The following is a 16749-nucleotide window of genomic DNA, read 5'->3' as shown; positions in this document are numbered from 1 at the left end:
CAAGCCAAGCCAGTGACCCCTTGCTCAAGCCAGCGACCTTGGACCTAAGCCAGTGGTCTTGGGGTCATGTTAATAATCCCGTGCTGAAGCCACAGACCCCGTGCTCGAGCTGGTGACCTCAGACTTTTGAACCAGACCTCAGTGTTCTGGGTTGACGCTCTTTCCTGAGGGCCACCACCGGTTAGGCATCAGAAGTCTTGACCCTTTGGCTACCGTCAGCATAGATTACTTTGCTTATTTTTGAATTTTATATAAATAAAGTCTTAAAGTATTACATAACATTATGTTGGGTCTGGCTTCTTTTCAACATTAAGTAGCTGAGACTCACTCACATGGGGTGAGTGACTTATCCTGACTTGGGAGTCTGGGGAGGGTGTTTCCAGGTTGGACCCCTGCTTTGTGCAGATCTGGGCAGGATCAGCTCTAAGTATATGGATTTGCCTGATGTAAAAAAGTTGGAGACAGGCATGTGGCCCCACAGCTTAGGGCAGGGCAGAGTGGCAGCTGTCCCCACCCTGGGCTGGCAGCTCCACAGTGCATCGGGCAGGTGACTCAGGAAGAGCTTCTTGTCCACCCTTAATCCAGATGCTGAGCTCATCCTGGTGCCAAGGTTGCGATTCCCCGGGGGTTACCAGTCTAGCACAGGTTCAGTTTGGCCTAGGTTCCACAGATTATGTACCTGGCCCTGGGTAGAACCTATCACCTTAGACCAAGTGAGTTACCCACATAGAGTACTTGTCATAGTGCCTGACACTTATACAGGGTTTGGTAACACAGGCCATTGTTGTTGTCACTAATCTGAGTGCTATGATTTACTGGCACGTTGCTAAACTCTTCACAGGTATTGTTTTGTTTCATCTTATTTTATCCTCCCAACCACCTGTGAGGTGTTGTGGACATTAACCCTCATCTGGAAGATGATGAAACAGAGGCTCCCAGAGGTGAGGCCATCTGCCCAAAGTCTTAGAAACATACAGAGAAGTCCTACCGAGGCAGGTGTTGGTGTGGGTCTCTATAAAAGCCATGGGCTCTCTCATCTTGTTTGGCATCACAAACCAGAAGGCCATATCTGGCTCATCCCCCCCCCCCCCCATTATTCTAGAAATGGAATTTAAGAGGCCCCTGGAGGTTAAGAGACTTGTACCAATTCATAGATTTGTCCCATGTTCCGATGCAGGTACTTTCTGTTGCCTCTTCCCGGACTTTCAAACCCCCAGAGCCCGAGGCTGGTGGTCAGATGGGGAAGGTGGGAGGAAGCACGCCAGGCAGGGCTGGCAGAGGAGAGTCTTGCTGCTCTTCCTCCCAGAAAAAGAGAGAGGAGGCTCTGGGTCATCACAGAGGTGCGGTGTAAGCCTGCAGGAGGCAACAATGACCTCCCAGAGGCGGGGTTGCCCCAAGGTGGTGGGTGGCTTGATCCTGGGTGGGCCAGCAGATTACAGAGTGAAATCTCAGCCACTCATATGGGGAGAAAGGGTGGGGAGAAGGTGGGGGGGGGATGTGACAGGACACCAAGTGACTCAAAAGGCTCACTTTTCCAATCAGAGAAACTCCCAGCAAGACATTTATATGCGCAGCGAGGGCAGAGACACAGAGCGGGAGGGACCAGCTCGCGCGCAGCCCGGCTCTGGAGTCTGTGGCTTCACTTCCAGCTCCGCTCCCGCTTTGCGGATACAGCTGCAGACCTCTGGGCACCACGGTTTTTCCATCTTTGAGGTGGGAAGGGTCGATGACTGTTTCTGGGGTCCCTCTACTCTGATCATCACTGATGTTCACTTATAACAGAAGTCTGACTTCACCCGTGGGCCTGTTGTGTGGGTGACCCAGGGCCTGGGAAGTTTTGGCTGAGCAGGTAGTGGCAGCCACATTCCAGTCCCAGCTCTGCGCTGACCACCTGGTGACCTTGGACAAGTCTTTTCTTCTCTCTGGGTCGCTTGTCCATGTGTGTGAAGTGGGATATTGGACTACATTATTGTCTAGGTGCTAGCTAGCCCTACAGTCTAAAGACCGTAGACTCTGCATTTATCCTTTCTGTGGGTCACTTTTCTCATCTGTGAGTGGGAACGTGTGTGGCGGAGCCTGGAAGAGGAGGCCAACCACTGTTATAGGTGCGCGTTTGAGCATCTTGCCCGGTCCCTCACTAGGTCTCTGAAGCAGGCCGGACCTGGCCAGCGGTCCATCCTACAATGGGAAGGTTCACAGGGCTCTGTGAAGCTCTATGTGGCTGAATGGGAGGGCCGAGGCCTTACTGGCTGAGGAACCCTGGTTCCATGGGCCGGCAAGCTGGGAGGAGGGAAGAGGGAGGAGGAGAGTCCTCAGAGCAAGCCCTTTCCAGGATGCTGGGAGTGTGTCTGGCAGAGGGCTCTGGTGGACTGTCAGGGAGGAGCACCACCCTAGGGGACCCAAAGGAGAACAGAGGACCCCCGGGAAGTTTGTTGCTGAAGGATATCATCACCCTGAGGCCAGGGCAATCTGCCAGGGAGGTGGTTTTGAAGAAGATCCAGGAGCTCTCAGACTCGGTATGGAGGCAGAGGGAAAGGGGGGGGAGGGGTAAGGGGAAGAGGGGGGAGTGAAGTGGGGAGTGGAGAGGGTGAGGCTCGGACCCTCGTTAGGTGGGCACAAAATGAGACTTTGTGTTTTATAAGTCAGTAGACTAGATCTTCCTGAATAGCTGTGTTCTGTGCTGGTCATGGAGTAGTTCTCTGTCCCCTTCCAGCCCCCCACCATCACTTGGGGTTTCACCCTGTGCCAAGCTGTCTGGCTGAGGGTTGGAGCTGTCCTGGCCCCCATTTTAGTCTACAAGGCTTGTTGCCCTCTTGTCTTCCCGTTGGGAGAGTTAGAAGACCAGGGTTCAAATCCCCTCTTTGCCAGGTACTTGCTATATGACCTTGACGAAGAGACTCATATTTCAGAGCCTTGGTTTCCTCTTTCCTAAACTAGCAATAACGATAGTACCTACCTCATGGAGATCCTGTGAGGATTCAATGGAACAACGCGATACCCAGCCTTCCTCCTTCTCTCCCCGCCTTGGCAGGACCACCGCAACCCCTTCATGGTGACCGACCTGGGCGTGCTGGCCAGCCGCCATCAGGCCTTCTGCCAGGCCCTGCCCAGGGTCTCGCCCTTTTATGCAGTGAAGTGCAACAGCAGCCCTTGGGTGTTGCGTGTCTTGGCCACTCTGGGCACCGGCTTCGACTGCGCCAGCCAGGTGAGCCTGGGCCTGCTGCCGGTGGCCTCATTCATCGGCCTGACACTTCTTGGGTGGATAAAAGCCAATTGCCAGGGGTCCTGAAGTGGCCACAGCAACCCCTAAACAGTGGCTGATATGCATGGTGCTCAGTTGTCTGTAAAGGAGTAAATGAAGAGAGTAGGAGCGGTCAACCTCCCGCTGGTCTACATAACAAGGGCAGTCAGCCTGAGCTAGTGTGGAACATACTTTAAGCCACGGACCCTGTTCTGTCTTGGCCCAGCTATTTCACCTGAGTCTCAATTTCTTCATCTTTAAAATGGGGCCAGTTAAACTTTTCTTAGTGTCGCCTGGAAGCTTAAATAGCACAACATGTGCCCAGCACCATGCCAGTTGCACTGTGGGGGTTCAGTTTAGGTAAGCCCCTTATCAGCATGGCTCTCATCCCAAAAGAGTAGCCTCTCTATTCTGGCTGTCGCCGACGGCAGGTGGAGCTGGAGCAAGTGCTGGGCCTGGGAGTGGCCCCCTCACGCATCATCTACGCCCACCCCTGTAAGCCTGTCTCGAGCATCCGGTATGCTGCCTGTCTCGGGGTGCAACTCCTGACCTTTGACAGCGAGGAGGAGTTGACCAAGGTGGCCCAGCACCACCCTGGGGCCAGGTGAGACCATCAGAGTTGCAGGCAAGTAGGAGCAGGTAGAATAAGGGATAGCAAGCCCGCAGCTCAGACAGATGGACGTGGGCCTCAGCAATGAGGTAAAAGCTGTTACATGCAGTGATGGGAAGAGGCTCACAGCAAAGTACAAGATTTTGGGTCAGGTGGTCCAATGCCTTCCCTGGTGTCCATTGCTGTCAAATACACATTACTCATATCTGCATAGACACTGGGCAGAGCCTGGCATCATGAGGTCTGGAGTCAGGCAACCTCGTGGAAAAAGCACTCACCTTAAAGTCAGGGAGACCAGAGCTCACACTCATCTGTCAAATCTATGTGGTCTCGGGAAAGTTGCTTAGCATCTCTGATCCTGTAACAGGGTCAGAAGGTAGATTTATAATTTTATCCTTTTCCTGCTTTTCCTTGCTGGGCAGAAGTCTGTGGGTAGTGACGTGTTTCCTTTTTGGGATTCGTGGCTGGACAGTTCAGCAGAATGAGGCAAGGGTGAGCAGGAGGGTGGAGGGAGGTTGGATGGGAGTAAAGCATCCAGGCCCCGGGGCTTTAGTGCCTAAGAATCCCTCCTACCTCTGTCCCAGGCTGGTCCTCCGGCTATGGACCGAGGACAGCAAGAGCATCTGCCCCCTAAGCACCAAGTTTGGCGCCAGACTGGAAGTGTGTGAGCATTTGCTGCAGTCTGCCCAAGACCTAGGGCTGGCTGTGGTTGGAGTCAGGTAAGAGCACTGACATTCCCTGCGAGGCAGGGTCCTGGTCTGCACCATCTGTCCACAGCCTTTGACTCACTGAGTGGCCTCTGGTCAGCATGGCCCCTCTGGGCCTCCTGAGGCTTCATTTGTCCTCAGCAAAGGGGCTGGGTGTTCTTGGGTCTGGGTGGGGCAGCCAGACACTGGTCTTGGGTACAACTTTTTTTTTTTTTTTTTTTGTATTTTTCTGAAGCTGGAAATGGGGAGAGACAGTCAGACAGACTCCCGCATGCACCCGACCAGGATCCACCCGGCACGCCCACCAGGGGCGAAGCTCTGCCCACCAGGGGGCGATGCTCTGCCCCTCCGGGGCGTAGCTCTGCCTCGACCAGAGCCACTCTAGCGCCTGAGGCAGAGGCCAAGGAGCCATCCCCAGCGCCCGGGCCATCTTTGTTCCAATGGAGCCTTGGCTGTGGGAGGGGAAGAGAGAGACAGAGAGGAAGGAGGGGGGGGGGTGGAGAAGCAAATGGGAGCTTCTCCTGTGTGCCCTGGCCGGGAATTGAACCCGGGTCCCCCGCACGCCAGGCCGATGCTCTACCACTGAGCCAAAAAGCCAGGGCCTTGGGTACAACTTTTAAGGAGATGCCAAAAAACTTTGTACTCTAGATAGTATTTTAATGTATTATTTTTAAAAATAAAGCGTCGGACTGGGATGTGGAAGGACCCAGGTTCGAGACCCCGAGGTCGCCAGCTTGAGCGCAGGCTCATCTGGCTTGAGCAAAGAGCTCACCAGCTTGGATCCAAGGTCCCTGGCTCCAGCAGGGGGTTACTCGGTCTGCTGAAGGCCCACGGTCAAGGCACATGTGAGAAAGCAATCAATGAACAACTAAGAAGTCGCAACGCGCAAAGAGAAACTGATGATTGATGCTTCTCATCTCTCTCCATTCCTGTCTGTCTGTCCCTGTCTATCTCTGCCTCTGTAAAAAAAAAAAAAAAAAAAAAAAAAAAAATTAATTTAGAAAAAGTTTATGATGAGAAAATACTGAAATTTTAAATCAAGACAGGGTTGGCATTTTTTATTTTTTCTTTTTGCCTCGTGGTCCACTTACTATCACCTATCTTGTCTTTATTTAAAGTTTATGTATTTCATTCATCATGGACATTTTGGTATCAATTTCCTGTGTTAAAAATATTGCATAAATGTTACTAATCTTGACTCCTCAGTGTTTCGGTGCCCCCTTACATTTTGCACCTGAGGAGAGTGCCTCACTCACCTCACCCTACCTGCTCCTAATTGCATCCTCAGCCCTCCCTGCTGGGCAGCTCTGGGACCCCAGGTTTTGATCACATGCTTTGTCAGGTGAGAAGAAGGGGAGCCCCTGCCACGAGGCTTTGGGAGGGGCCAGCTAAGAGAGCTGGCCACTGCAAAACTAGGAGAGCTCCAACTCAAGGATGGCCACGTGGGATGTGTGTCTCTGGGATCCTGACGTGTACAGCCAAGGTTGCGGGCTCCTGTGGGTGCCCACGAGCTCCGGTGTAGTCACTCATGTCACAGTGTCTGTGTCCGCACTGGCTCCACAGTTTACCTGTGTGGGGGTTTCCGAACGTGTAGCCTTCCCTCCTGACCCTTGCATTTCCTTGTGTGATTCCCCACCTGTCACTCGACATGCGTTCAGCTTCCACGTGGGCTCGGGCTGCCAGACTCCCCACGACTTCACAAAGGCCATCACCGACTGCCACCGTGTGTTCGAGATGGGCCGTGGGGTCGGGCACGACATGAGCCTCCTGGATATTGGAGGGGGCTTCCCCGGAATGGAGGGCTCCGAGCCTGAGTTTGAAGAGGTAAGAGGGGAGAAGAAGAGGGAGTCCGGGTAGCCCAGCCTGGGTTTAGCGGACAGAGTATATGTTTGTGTACAGGGAGCTCCTGGAACTGAGTCATGTGCCTGCATGTAGCTGGGTTTGTTTTTGTTGAGGGTTCTCTGACTCTATGTAAGTGACTTGTGCACATATGCAAGTGCGCGTGTGTATGGCTCTCTGTCTTTCTTTCCTTCTCTCTCTCTCTTTTTTGTTCTTTTTAGTGCTGAAACCCAGGAATGATCTGTGTCCTTCTTTAGACGTGTTAGTTACTATCCCTGGTTAAGCTACAATCAGAAAGGCATTTACTTACTATATCCCCACACCCAGGGAAAAGTCCTTCTTTGCTGATCATGTATTGATTTCAATAGATCCAAGTTCAGACTCTCAGGGTACTACAGCCTATATACATACTTCCTCTGTGCCCTTGGAAAACTGCCCCTCTCTGAGCCACCTGTTTTCTCCCCAATAAAATGGGGATGATGACACCTTCCCACAGTGCTGTCATGGGAATGAAGAGAGATGATGCAGGTAAAGACCCTGGCTAGGAATTGGCCTCAGAGGGTTTGGGGTCTGTCCCTGCAGATGGTGAGAGCGATCAATGCTGCGCTGGCCCAGGACTTCCCTGAGGGGACTGGCGTTGAAGTCATTGCAGAGCCTGGCTCCTTCTATGCAGCATCTGTCTGCACGGCCGCTGTCAACATCATTGCCAAGAAAGCTGTGCTGGAGCCTGGTGGGTGGGCCAGCACTGGGCAGGGAGGGCACTGTCCAGAGAGGGGTGTCCCCAGCCCCTGGGGTAGAGAATGGGCAGAGGGCCTGGGTCCCACCCCAGGGTTCCTCATTGGCAGGAAAACAAGTTTAGAATTAACTACAGAAAAGAACCTGTTAGTGTCATTATTTTGTTTTTCTCAAATAGACTGGGAGGGAGACAAGGAGGGTCTTAATTCTTCCTGAGCAGACGATAAAATTTATAATCTGTTTCTGGAGGGGAAGTCACAGAGTACAGCTCATGAGGCACAGATGCCCCTGTGCTGGTATACACCTCAACATTTTCAAGCAAGCATTTTCTAATAGGTGCAAACTTTTATGCTCCTGATGCACATTAAGCTGGGATCACCTACGACCTCAGATCCTTTGGAAACAAACTACTACCAAGCCTGTTTCTAAACAACCACTTTTAGCCTGTCCTTAGGACATTGATTTCTTTAATCTTTTAAATTGATTTCTGTGAATATTGGGGACATCTCATAACACTTGGGCATTTAGATGTCCAGATCTTTCAGAATATTGATTTTTATCTCCCTGGGACTTCCCTCCACCATCTCCGCTCTGCTGTCGGCCACTCCCTGTCCTCTGCTCTCTCTCAGCTGCCACCACTGATCCTGCCTCCTGCATCCACAGCCCCAGGTGCCCCTAAGCCAGTCGGTTGGTCACGGTAGCGAGTCCCGGCAGCCCCGGGGCTCAGCGCTCGGCTCTGCCTGCATGTCTGCAAACATGAGGGCCTCAGGGCTTCAGTCAGACAGACCTGGGCTGGGCTGGGCCACAAACTAGCTTTGCTGCCTTGTGATAAAGCCACTTCCTCTCTCTGAGCCTCAAGATCTTTACCTGTAGAATGGGAATGATCTACCTCCCAGGATTGCTGAGCAAGACTCGGTTTCCTCAACTGTACAGTAGTATTCATTGCCCCTATTCAGAGTATCATTAGGAGGATTAAATAATGTAATACATGTAGACAGGTTGGAACAATGCCCAGGCCGTAGGTCATGGTATGTCAGTTACACTATTCTTAGTAGCAGCAGCAGCAGCAGCGCTCTGATGGGTAGGGGTTGGGTAGAGGGGCAGTGGGAGCCCAGGGAACAGGCACAACCTTGCATATGATCAGGGAAGGCTCTGGAACAGGACACAGGGGTTATTCAGTGCTGGGCAGAGGGTCTGGGCCACTCCTGAGGGTACTGCGCGCAGTGTTGATGGTCAGTAATGAGACCTGGCTGAGCACACACGCTTGTCCTGCTCTCTCCCCGCTCCCAGGAGGCCACCAGAAACTGTTGTACTATCTCAACGAGGGCCACTACGGCAGCTTTCGCCACGTCATTAGGGACCTTGTCCCCAGGATGCCAATTGTGGTGAAGGTAAGGGGAATTTGTGTGGCTCTGGCACCTCCAGACCCTGATAACACTGAGTTCAGCCCCCTTTCCCTGTGAGGCAAGGGTCCCTCTGCGAGGTGGAGAGGCACAAGGTCTTAGATAATGGATGACTTTGTAGATTGTCATACCGCGTGCATGCACAGGATGTGCACAGGTGTGCCTGCTTGTATTTCCACGTGCACGTCTGTGTGCATGCGTTTTTTGTGTGAGCATGCTGACTTACACCTGTGCAGGTAGGTGGGTGTACAGGTACATGGTTCTTTGTGGGGGGGGGTGCACATCTGTTTGGCCCTGGGTTTCCGTGTGATCTCCCTGCATGCACTGTGTGTGTGTTACCAGAATCCTTGACTACTGGAGATGCAGGAGACCTAGGAAACAGAAATTGTCCAACATTGCTTCACAATAGAATCATCTGGGAAGCTTACAGAGACCCTGATGACAAGGCCAAGCCCCAGACGACTGAAATGAGAACTTCTTGGGAATTGGGTCTGTCATCAGTTCGTGGTTAAAACTCCTCAGATGATTCCAATGGGCAGCCTAGTTTGAAGCCTAATATTTTGAGTGATTGTTGGCTAAACTCTTCCTGTTTTACAGATGGGAAACTGAGGCCCCATCTGTATCTGGCCTTGTGAATTAGCAGGGCTAAAATGGGTCACTCAAATGGTATACACTCCATGAGTGCAGGGCCAGGAATAATGTCTGGCCCATAGGTACTGCTCAGTAACTGGTTGGTGTGGGTGACTGACAGCGTCCTTGCTGGTGCCTTCCCACCGCGGCCTTGGGGTGCTCTGCTGGCCTAGGGCGTGGGCTGGGAGTTCAGGGTGAGCGCGGAATCTCTCCTCTCTGAGTCCCCACCCTTGTGTTCCTGCAGAAGCTGAGCTCAAAGCCGCTCCTCTTCCCCTGTACCCTGTATGGCCCCACGTGTGATGCCATGGACAAGCTCTTCAAGGAGGAGGTGCTGCTGCCCGAGCTGGACGTGGGAGACTGGCTCATCTTCCCCTCCATGGGCGCCTATAGTTCGGTCATGAGCTCTACCTTCAATGGCTTCCTGCCCGCCTCCATCTACTACACCATAGGACCGGAGCTCAGGTGTCTAAGGTGGCATGGGAGGGACACTCACTAGGATCTGAGCTTGGTACAAGGAGCTGGTGGCTAAGCTCTGGGGTCCCGGGCCCAGGAAATACCATACTCCCCCCACTGCCCCAGCAAAGGTCTGACTGACCTTTGAGACTGCCTGTGGGGTTGACCCTGTAACTGCCCCCACCAGGTAAGTCCAAGGCAGCCCACCTGGGTGGACAGGAGATCTTTAAAGCATAGGCGCCTGCCTGTGGACAGCAGCAGGAAGCACTGTGGCCCAGGCTGACCCTAGCCCCACAGCCATGCTCCCACTCTGCCGTGACGTTTTCTGGCTGCTTTCTGGTTCCCTCAGCAGATGCCGCTCTCCTACCAGCCTCAGTCTCCCTCACAGCCTCTGCCCAAGGGTCTCCTGTCTGTCTAACCTAGGGTTCACTCCCCAACATGGTGGAGAAGGCTCTAGAACACACCTTTACTGTTACAACCTTCCCACAGGAGCCTGCTGGAGGCAGCGCCTTAAGCTGGATCGTGGTGGCATGGAGGACTTCGCACACCTGGGTGCGCCCGCGTGGGAGAACTCGGGGCAGGGCAGGGCAGGGAAGACTGACACAGGGTGCCTTTGAAATGGCGAGGCAACTTTTTAAATTCAAAACTGGTTTTTCTCCCAAAGTACGTCTGAATTCCCAGCTGGCTCCTCTGGGCAGCCAACCCCACCCTCCCTGCTCCTCGCCACCTAGGCCCTGGCACGGGGGAGGGCTGAGAAACGGGCATTATGACAACAAGCGTCCCCTGAAAGCCATATCCTGGGGTGAGAAGTCACTTGAACTGGCCACTACTTGACATTCCTTTCTTTCCTTTCATCCAGTTAGTGAGCCTGCATTGTTCAAGAAAGGTTTACATGATCTATGCCTCCTCCACCAACACACACATGCACTCTAGGGGTGAGAACACTGGCTTTGAAATCAGACAGGCCTGCCGTGAAACCAGGCTCCACCACAGACTGGCAGTGTGGTCGGAGCCTCAGTTTTTCCATCTGAGGAGTGAGGGTGATGTTAGTATCCACTCGTGGGGTTGTTGAGAGGTTTAAGTCACACAGTGCAAATCCTCACTCAAGGTCCATTCATGTCCAGAGCCCTGTCTCTGCTGCTCCTGATGCTGGGCCCTTCCTGCTCAGAGACCCTCCCAGGCCTGGCTGTCGGCAGGGAGCATGCACAGCATCTGACCACACAACTAACGGGCCAGGCATCCGCCTGCCTGACCTGGCCTTGAATACGATATGGATATAGCCCTCTCCAGAGTAGGACAGACACTACTGTGTGTCTCCCAAGCTCTCTACAACTTTAAAAACGATATTTAAGAAGTTCTGAGCTTGAAAAGAGAATGTCCTACAGCAGTGGTTCTCAACCTTTCTAATGCCGTGACCCCGCAATACAGTTCCTCATGTTGCGGTGACCCCAAACCAAAAAATAATTTTGGTGGCTACTTCATAACTGTAATTTTGCTACAGTTATGATTCGGAATGTAAAATACCTGATATGCATTATGTATTTTCCGATGGCTTTAGGCGACCCCGCCGGGGTCGCAACCCACAGGTTGAGAACCGCTGTCCTACAGGGAAGGACATTTGCAGAGGTGGGGGGTAGGGCACATTATAATGACCAGTGATGTGTTTGGAGCCAGCGAAGGTGGGGTAGGCCTCAGGGATCAAAACCACTCACCCCCTGTGTCCTGTGTCCTTTTTAAGCTTCACCTGATGAGACTTTCTTGATCCCCAGTTGCTGCAAACATTTCTCCCCATCCACCAATATTGCTGCTGCCTCCACAACTCAACCAAGACAGAGGAATCTTCTAGCATCTGTGGGCTATTGATTTCTCCCCAAGGACATCTGAGGAGACGTGGTGGGCTGCAGACACCACCTAGGAAGCCGGAGGGCTCAGGAGCCTTCAGCTCATGTATTACTCATCCTCTACTCCCAGATCTTAAAAATTTGGCATGGAGATATCTACCCTTACCCCTTCAGAGGTGCCTGGAGGTCCAAGTACAAAGTTTCATTCTGATGCAAGAGCTGTTGGTGTGTTTTATGTTTTGCCATATAAATGCTATCCTGTGGGATTTGTCTACACATCCACTCATCCATCCATCCAACCATCATCCATCCATCCATTCATCCACCCATCCATCCATCATCCATCCATCCATCCATCCATCCATCCATCCATCCATCCGACTGTCCATCTAGTCATAAGATAAAATGTGAAGTTCTAGTCTGTGTGTGTCACTGTTCTAGGCCTAGGTGACACATGAACAAGATGGGCAACAACTCATGCTCGTGGAGCTTACCTTCCAGCTGGGAAAAGATAGAGCAGGAGAAAACATATAAATAAGTGACTAAATAAAGTGGAAGCTGCAAGTATTATAAGGAAAAATTAAAACAGGGCCAGGGGATAGGGAAGATAGAGGGCAGTGCTGTTTTAGGTGGAGGGGCAGGGAGGCCTCTCTGAGGGCTTGGCACGTGAGCAGAGACCTGTGGGTCACCTGGGTCAGAGAGCGCCAGCATTAAAAACAGGGAGTCCAGCCTGACCAGGTGGTGGCGCAGTGGATAGAGCATCAGACTGGGATGCAGAGAACCCAGGTTCAAGACCCCGAGGTCGCCAGCTTGAGCGCGGGCTCATCTGGTTTGAGCAAAAAGCCCACCAGCTTGAACCCAAGGCCCCTGGCTCCAGCAGGGGGTTACTTGGTCTGCTGAAGGCCTGCGGTCAAGGCACATATGGGAGGGCAGTCAATGAACAACTGAGGTGTTGCAACGCGCAATAAAGAACTAATGATTGATGCTTCTCGTGTCTGTCTGTCCCTGTCTATCCCTCTCTCTGACTCACTCTCTGTCTCTGTAAAAAATAAATAAATAAATAAATTTAAAAAAAACAACAACAACAAAAAACAGGGAATCCAAAAGAGGCAAGGGGAGCTGTGCGGGTGAGCAGAGTGAGTGAGAGGTATTGGGAGATGAGGATGGAGGACGGTCCAGGGGCTGATGTCCTCAAGTCTCCTGGTGACTCAGGTCTTTGGTGGGTCTGAGGGGGAGGGGAGGTCCTGGAGGGGTTGAGCAGATGAGTGCATTAAGTGAATGCATAGAGAACTTGAGAGGCTCCAGCCAACCTGCACAAATACTGGTGGTGAGAAGGACCAGGCTGTACAGATTGAGTCAAGAGAATTTGCTGAGGGGTTAGATGTAGAATATGAGCAGAGAGGAGTAAGGAACGGCTCCAAAGCTTAGGGGGTTCAAATCAAGAGCTCAGTTTGGACAAGGCAGGTTTGAGAAGCCTATTTGATTGCCAATGGAGCCAGACATGAGCAGCTGATTTGGGGCAGAGGTGAGATATGAACATGGGAGATGGGTATGAACATGGGAGAGAGCTATGAACGTGACATCACCCCACTGGATGGATCTTAGTACATCTCCGGGCCTGCTCAGCTTAGCCACTAAGTATGAGTCCATAGAGATGACCCAGGCCACAAAAACTAAGAGAAGAAACATTTCAAGAAGGAAAGTCTAAGAATGGAATTGGGAAAGTGGAGGCATTGGTTATCTTCACCAGAGGGTTTCAGTGCCAAGGAAGGTTGTTAGAAGTGCAGTCCAGAGAGGATGGTGGGGCAGGATGGGGAGTGTGGAGCAGGGGTTCCTCTCCTGGGGAGCTGTGCTGTAGATGGAGGGGAATCAAGAGGGTGGCCGGAAGATGTTCTTGTAGGCTTATGAGGTTATTTTAAGAGAAGAAATATTAGGACTTGTTTGTAGATCATGGGGTTGATTACTAGAGAGAATGATTAAGATGCAGATGAAGGAGGAGAGAGTCCCAAAAGCAGAATTCTTGGATGGGTGGGAGACATTGGTGTCCAGTGTGTGAGGGGAAGGTGTACCCCACATGAGAACTGGGACAGTGCCTCCCAGTACAGGAGGAAGGCAGGGCACACAGACGGCACATGTTGGTGGGAGAATGTGAGGCTCTCTTCTGGTTGTTTCTCTTCTCAAGGAAAGAAGAAACAAGATCATGGCTAAGAGGGAGGAGGCTGGGCCCTGGCCAGTTGGCTCAGTGGTAGAGCGTTGGCCTGGTGTGCAGAAGTCCCGGGTTCGATTCCCGGCCAGGGCACACAGGAGAAGCGCCCATCTGCTTCTCCACCCCTCCCCCTCTCCTTCCTCTTTGTCTCTCTCTTCCCCTCCCGCAGCGAGGCTCCATTGGAGCAAGGATGGCCCGGGCGCTGGGGATGGCTCCTTGGCCTCTGCCCCAGGTGCTAGAGTGGCTCTGGTTGCAACAGAGCGACGTCCTGGAGGGGCAGAGCATCGCCCCCTGGTGGGCAGAGCGTCGCCCCCTGGTGGGCAGAGCGTCGCCCCCCCCCCCCCCCCCCCCGTGGGCGAGCCGGGTGGATCCCGGTCAGGCGCATGCGAGAGTCTGTCTGACTATCTCTCCCTGTTTCCAGATTCAGAAAAATACAAAAAAAAAAAAAAAAAAGAAGAAGAAGGAGGCTGGAGGGGTCGTGATGTTTTAAGGACAGGCTTGTTTTCCCAGAGACAGGACAATCACAAGAGTGGGAGACTGAATGGACCAGTAAAATGGGGTCGCATTGCCAGCCCACATGCCCACTCAAGGTTTGCAGGAGTCAATTAAGAGTAAAGCTGGTCATGTGGTGTTTTTCCTTCAGCCATGTTCAGCTGCTGGGCACAGGTGCAGAATGGGTGCGGTGGGTGGGGGTGGGGTCAAGGGAGTAGGAGGCTGTTTCAGTGTGAGGAACTCATGGGTGTCTCAGCACATAAGGCTCCACTTATGGCAGGCTACCCCAAAGCTTAGAGCCCCCTGAGGCCCTCAAAGCCTTTCTTCACCGCGCCTGTTGTCCTTGTTCTTTATCTCCTGGAGTCTCATAATGATCCCATGAGTACATAACGACCCTGGGTCATGCAGCCATTAAGTGGCCAAGCAGGGATTTGAATTCAAATGTCAGTTTAGTGTTTTCCCTTCCGGGCAGCCTGGGCATGGGCACTGTCTTTAAGAAAATCTTGCATTTCAACCTATATAATTTTATTAACCAATGTCATCCTAATAAATTCAATCAATCAAACAAACAATCGATAGAAAGCCTTGCATTTCAGATGGTGAAAACAAACAAACTTGGCTGATGGGAGTTAAGCCTCAGGTGAGTTGTGCTCTAGGTGGCCCAAGTTTTGGTCATGATCCAATCAATCATAATGTCTTGCTGCCACCCACTGGTCACTATCAGTGTTGCACCCAAAGAGAACTTGGATTTGCTTGCTAAGGATCCTGTCTGAGGCCAACAATGCATTGTTGAAAAGGAGAAAGTAGAGTAGTTCTCGTCCCCCTTTGACAAAGGAGGAGATGAAAGTTCAGAGAGGTGACTTCAAAATACCACCTGCATTTGTTTGCCCCATCCATTTAACTGCTCACTCATTTAATAAATATTCATTGAAGACTTAACAGTGTGTCAACAGGAAACAAGACAGAGGAAACCATTGCTGTTCTGGAGCTGCCATTCCTCATGGGGAAGTGGGAAGAGGACAGATGCTAAACAAGTAAACAAACCAGATAATGATAGATTGGATGGATGCTGTGAAGGAATTAAAAGAGAGAGTGAGTGGAGAAGATGGTGGGGAGATGCCATTTAAGTTGAGACCTAATGGCTGGAAGGGTTATGGAAAGACATCCCCGGACAACACTGCAAAGACCCCGAGGCTCTGAAAGGTCTGAGCAGGCTCCAGGCAGGGGGAGCCCTCTGATTCCCTAGCTGTCCGCGGAGAAGGTGTAGAGAGGGCAGAGTAGAGTGTTCTCCCGGGAAGGTCATGCCATTGACCTTCTCTCAGTTAGTCCACAACACCTCTCGGCCCCCACCTTACTCACACAGCTGACCACTTTGTCCTGCAAGCTCTCTCCTCTCTTGGCTGTGTGACAACAACCTCTGGGGGTAGGAAAAACTGTGATGATTTTCCTGTGAAAATTAAAGCTTCACGATCAACGTAGAAGATATTCCTGGTTTGAAGGAACCCGCTGACATATCAAAAGCTAGAGCAGAAAAATACTGGCACATGGAGTTAAAAGTCAAGGTCGGCATTTCCCGGACCCAGGACAGGCACATACAGGAGAGAATTGTAATCAGTCTTACTTGTAGCTGTTGCCATGTTATCAGTGTGTGTTTGTGGCCCTGTCTACTCCTAAAGGTGAGCCACTTTGCAGATAAAGTGACTATTTATAAATTTGCACGCACAGAATGTGTATGCTTTATGTAAGTTTTATGAGTGGTGTTCCAAGAAATAATAGGTTTTAGAAGCAAAATAAGTCCCTAAATTGGCAATTTTTGGCATGTTACTCCACTACTACCCAATGATGTTAGCTGGTGAGGAAGGAGTGAGCAGGACAAGATGAAGTCATCGCGGCTAACCTGGCTGAAAATGGGGTCTGTATAGGGAAGCCAAAAAACTGGTTCAGATCAAACAGACTGAGGCACGAGGAATAGGTTTTATTTTACTTTAACTAGCCTGAGGACTCAAGCTGTTGAGTTTCTCAGTTGTGCGTCAACGCCTAGAACTATGTAAATTCCTATAACAGCACTTAGGAAAGAATGAAGAACTTAGGAAAGAATGTTCCCATGTCCACACTGCAGGAGATCCATTATCCAGACCACTGGTCATGTGGAAGATTATCATCGCAGACTAATCTAGAGGTGGAGAGTGCAAGACTGATTCTTCTCAAGAACTTACGATTTACGATGAGAACTCTCAATGTTTCTCTTTTCTTCAGAACACTCTGGATGTTACCTGGTAGTGATTCTGATTCACAAATTCTAAGATCCTGGAATAAAACTTTGCCATTTATAATTTTAACAAAGCCTCCTGATTTATTTACGTGAAGTTGATACTGGCATTTTCCAGCATTTGAATATTTGCTATAAGCCTTGGCCGGTTGGCTCAATGGTAGAGCATTGGCCCGGTGTCTGGATGTCCTGGGTTCAATTACCAGTCAAGGCACACAGGAGAAACAACTATCTACTTCTCCACCCCTCCACCTGCTCCTTCTCTCTCTCTCTGTCTTTTCCCGCAGACATGGCTCAATTAGTTCAAGCACAATGGTCCTGGG

The 16749-nt window shown here is 51.4% G+C and overlaps 1 protein-coding gene across 1 annotated transcript; it reads left to right on the top strand.

Moving 5' to 3' along the window:
- Positions 1–1594: 1594 nt before the first annotated feature.
- LOC136329157 (ornithine decarboxylase-like) lies at positions 1595–11517 on the top strand. The gene is made up of 11 exons (XM_066265103.1): positions 1595–1713; positions 2333–2516; positions 3032–3205; positions 3673–3845; positions 4436–4570; positions 6217–6382; positions 6980–7127; positions 8423–8523; positions 9410–9627; positions 10108–10170; positions 11388–11517. Exons 2-10 carry the CDS (start codon positions 2334–2336, stop codon positions 10130–10132), a joined length of 1323 nt encoding a protein of 440 aa, XP_066121200.1. The 5' UTR covers positions 1595–1713; position 2333; the 3' UTR covers positions 10133–10170; positions 11388–11517.
- Positions 11518–16749: the final 5232 nt, after the last annotated feature.

The sequence above is a fragment of the Saccopteryx bilineata genome, chromosome 3 (genome assembly GCF_036850765.1).
Source record: "Saccopteryx bilineata isolate mSacBil1 chromosome 3, mSacBil1_pri_phased_curated, whole genome shotgun sequence".
Lineage (NCBI taxonomy): Eukaryota > Metazoa > Chordata > Mammalia > Chiroptera > Emballonuridae > Saccopteryx > Saccopteryx bilineata.
This window is presented reverse-complemented; position numbering and strand designations above follow the sequence as displayed.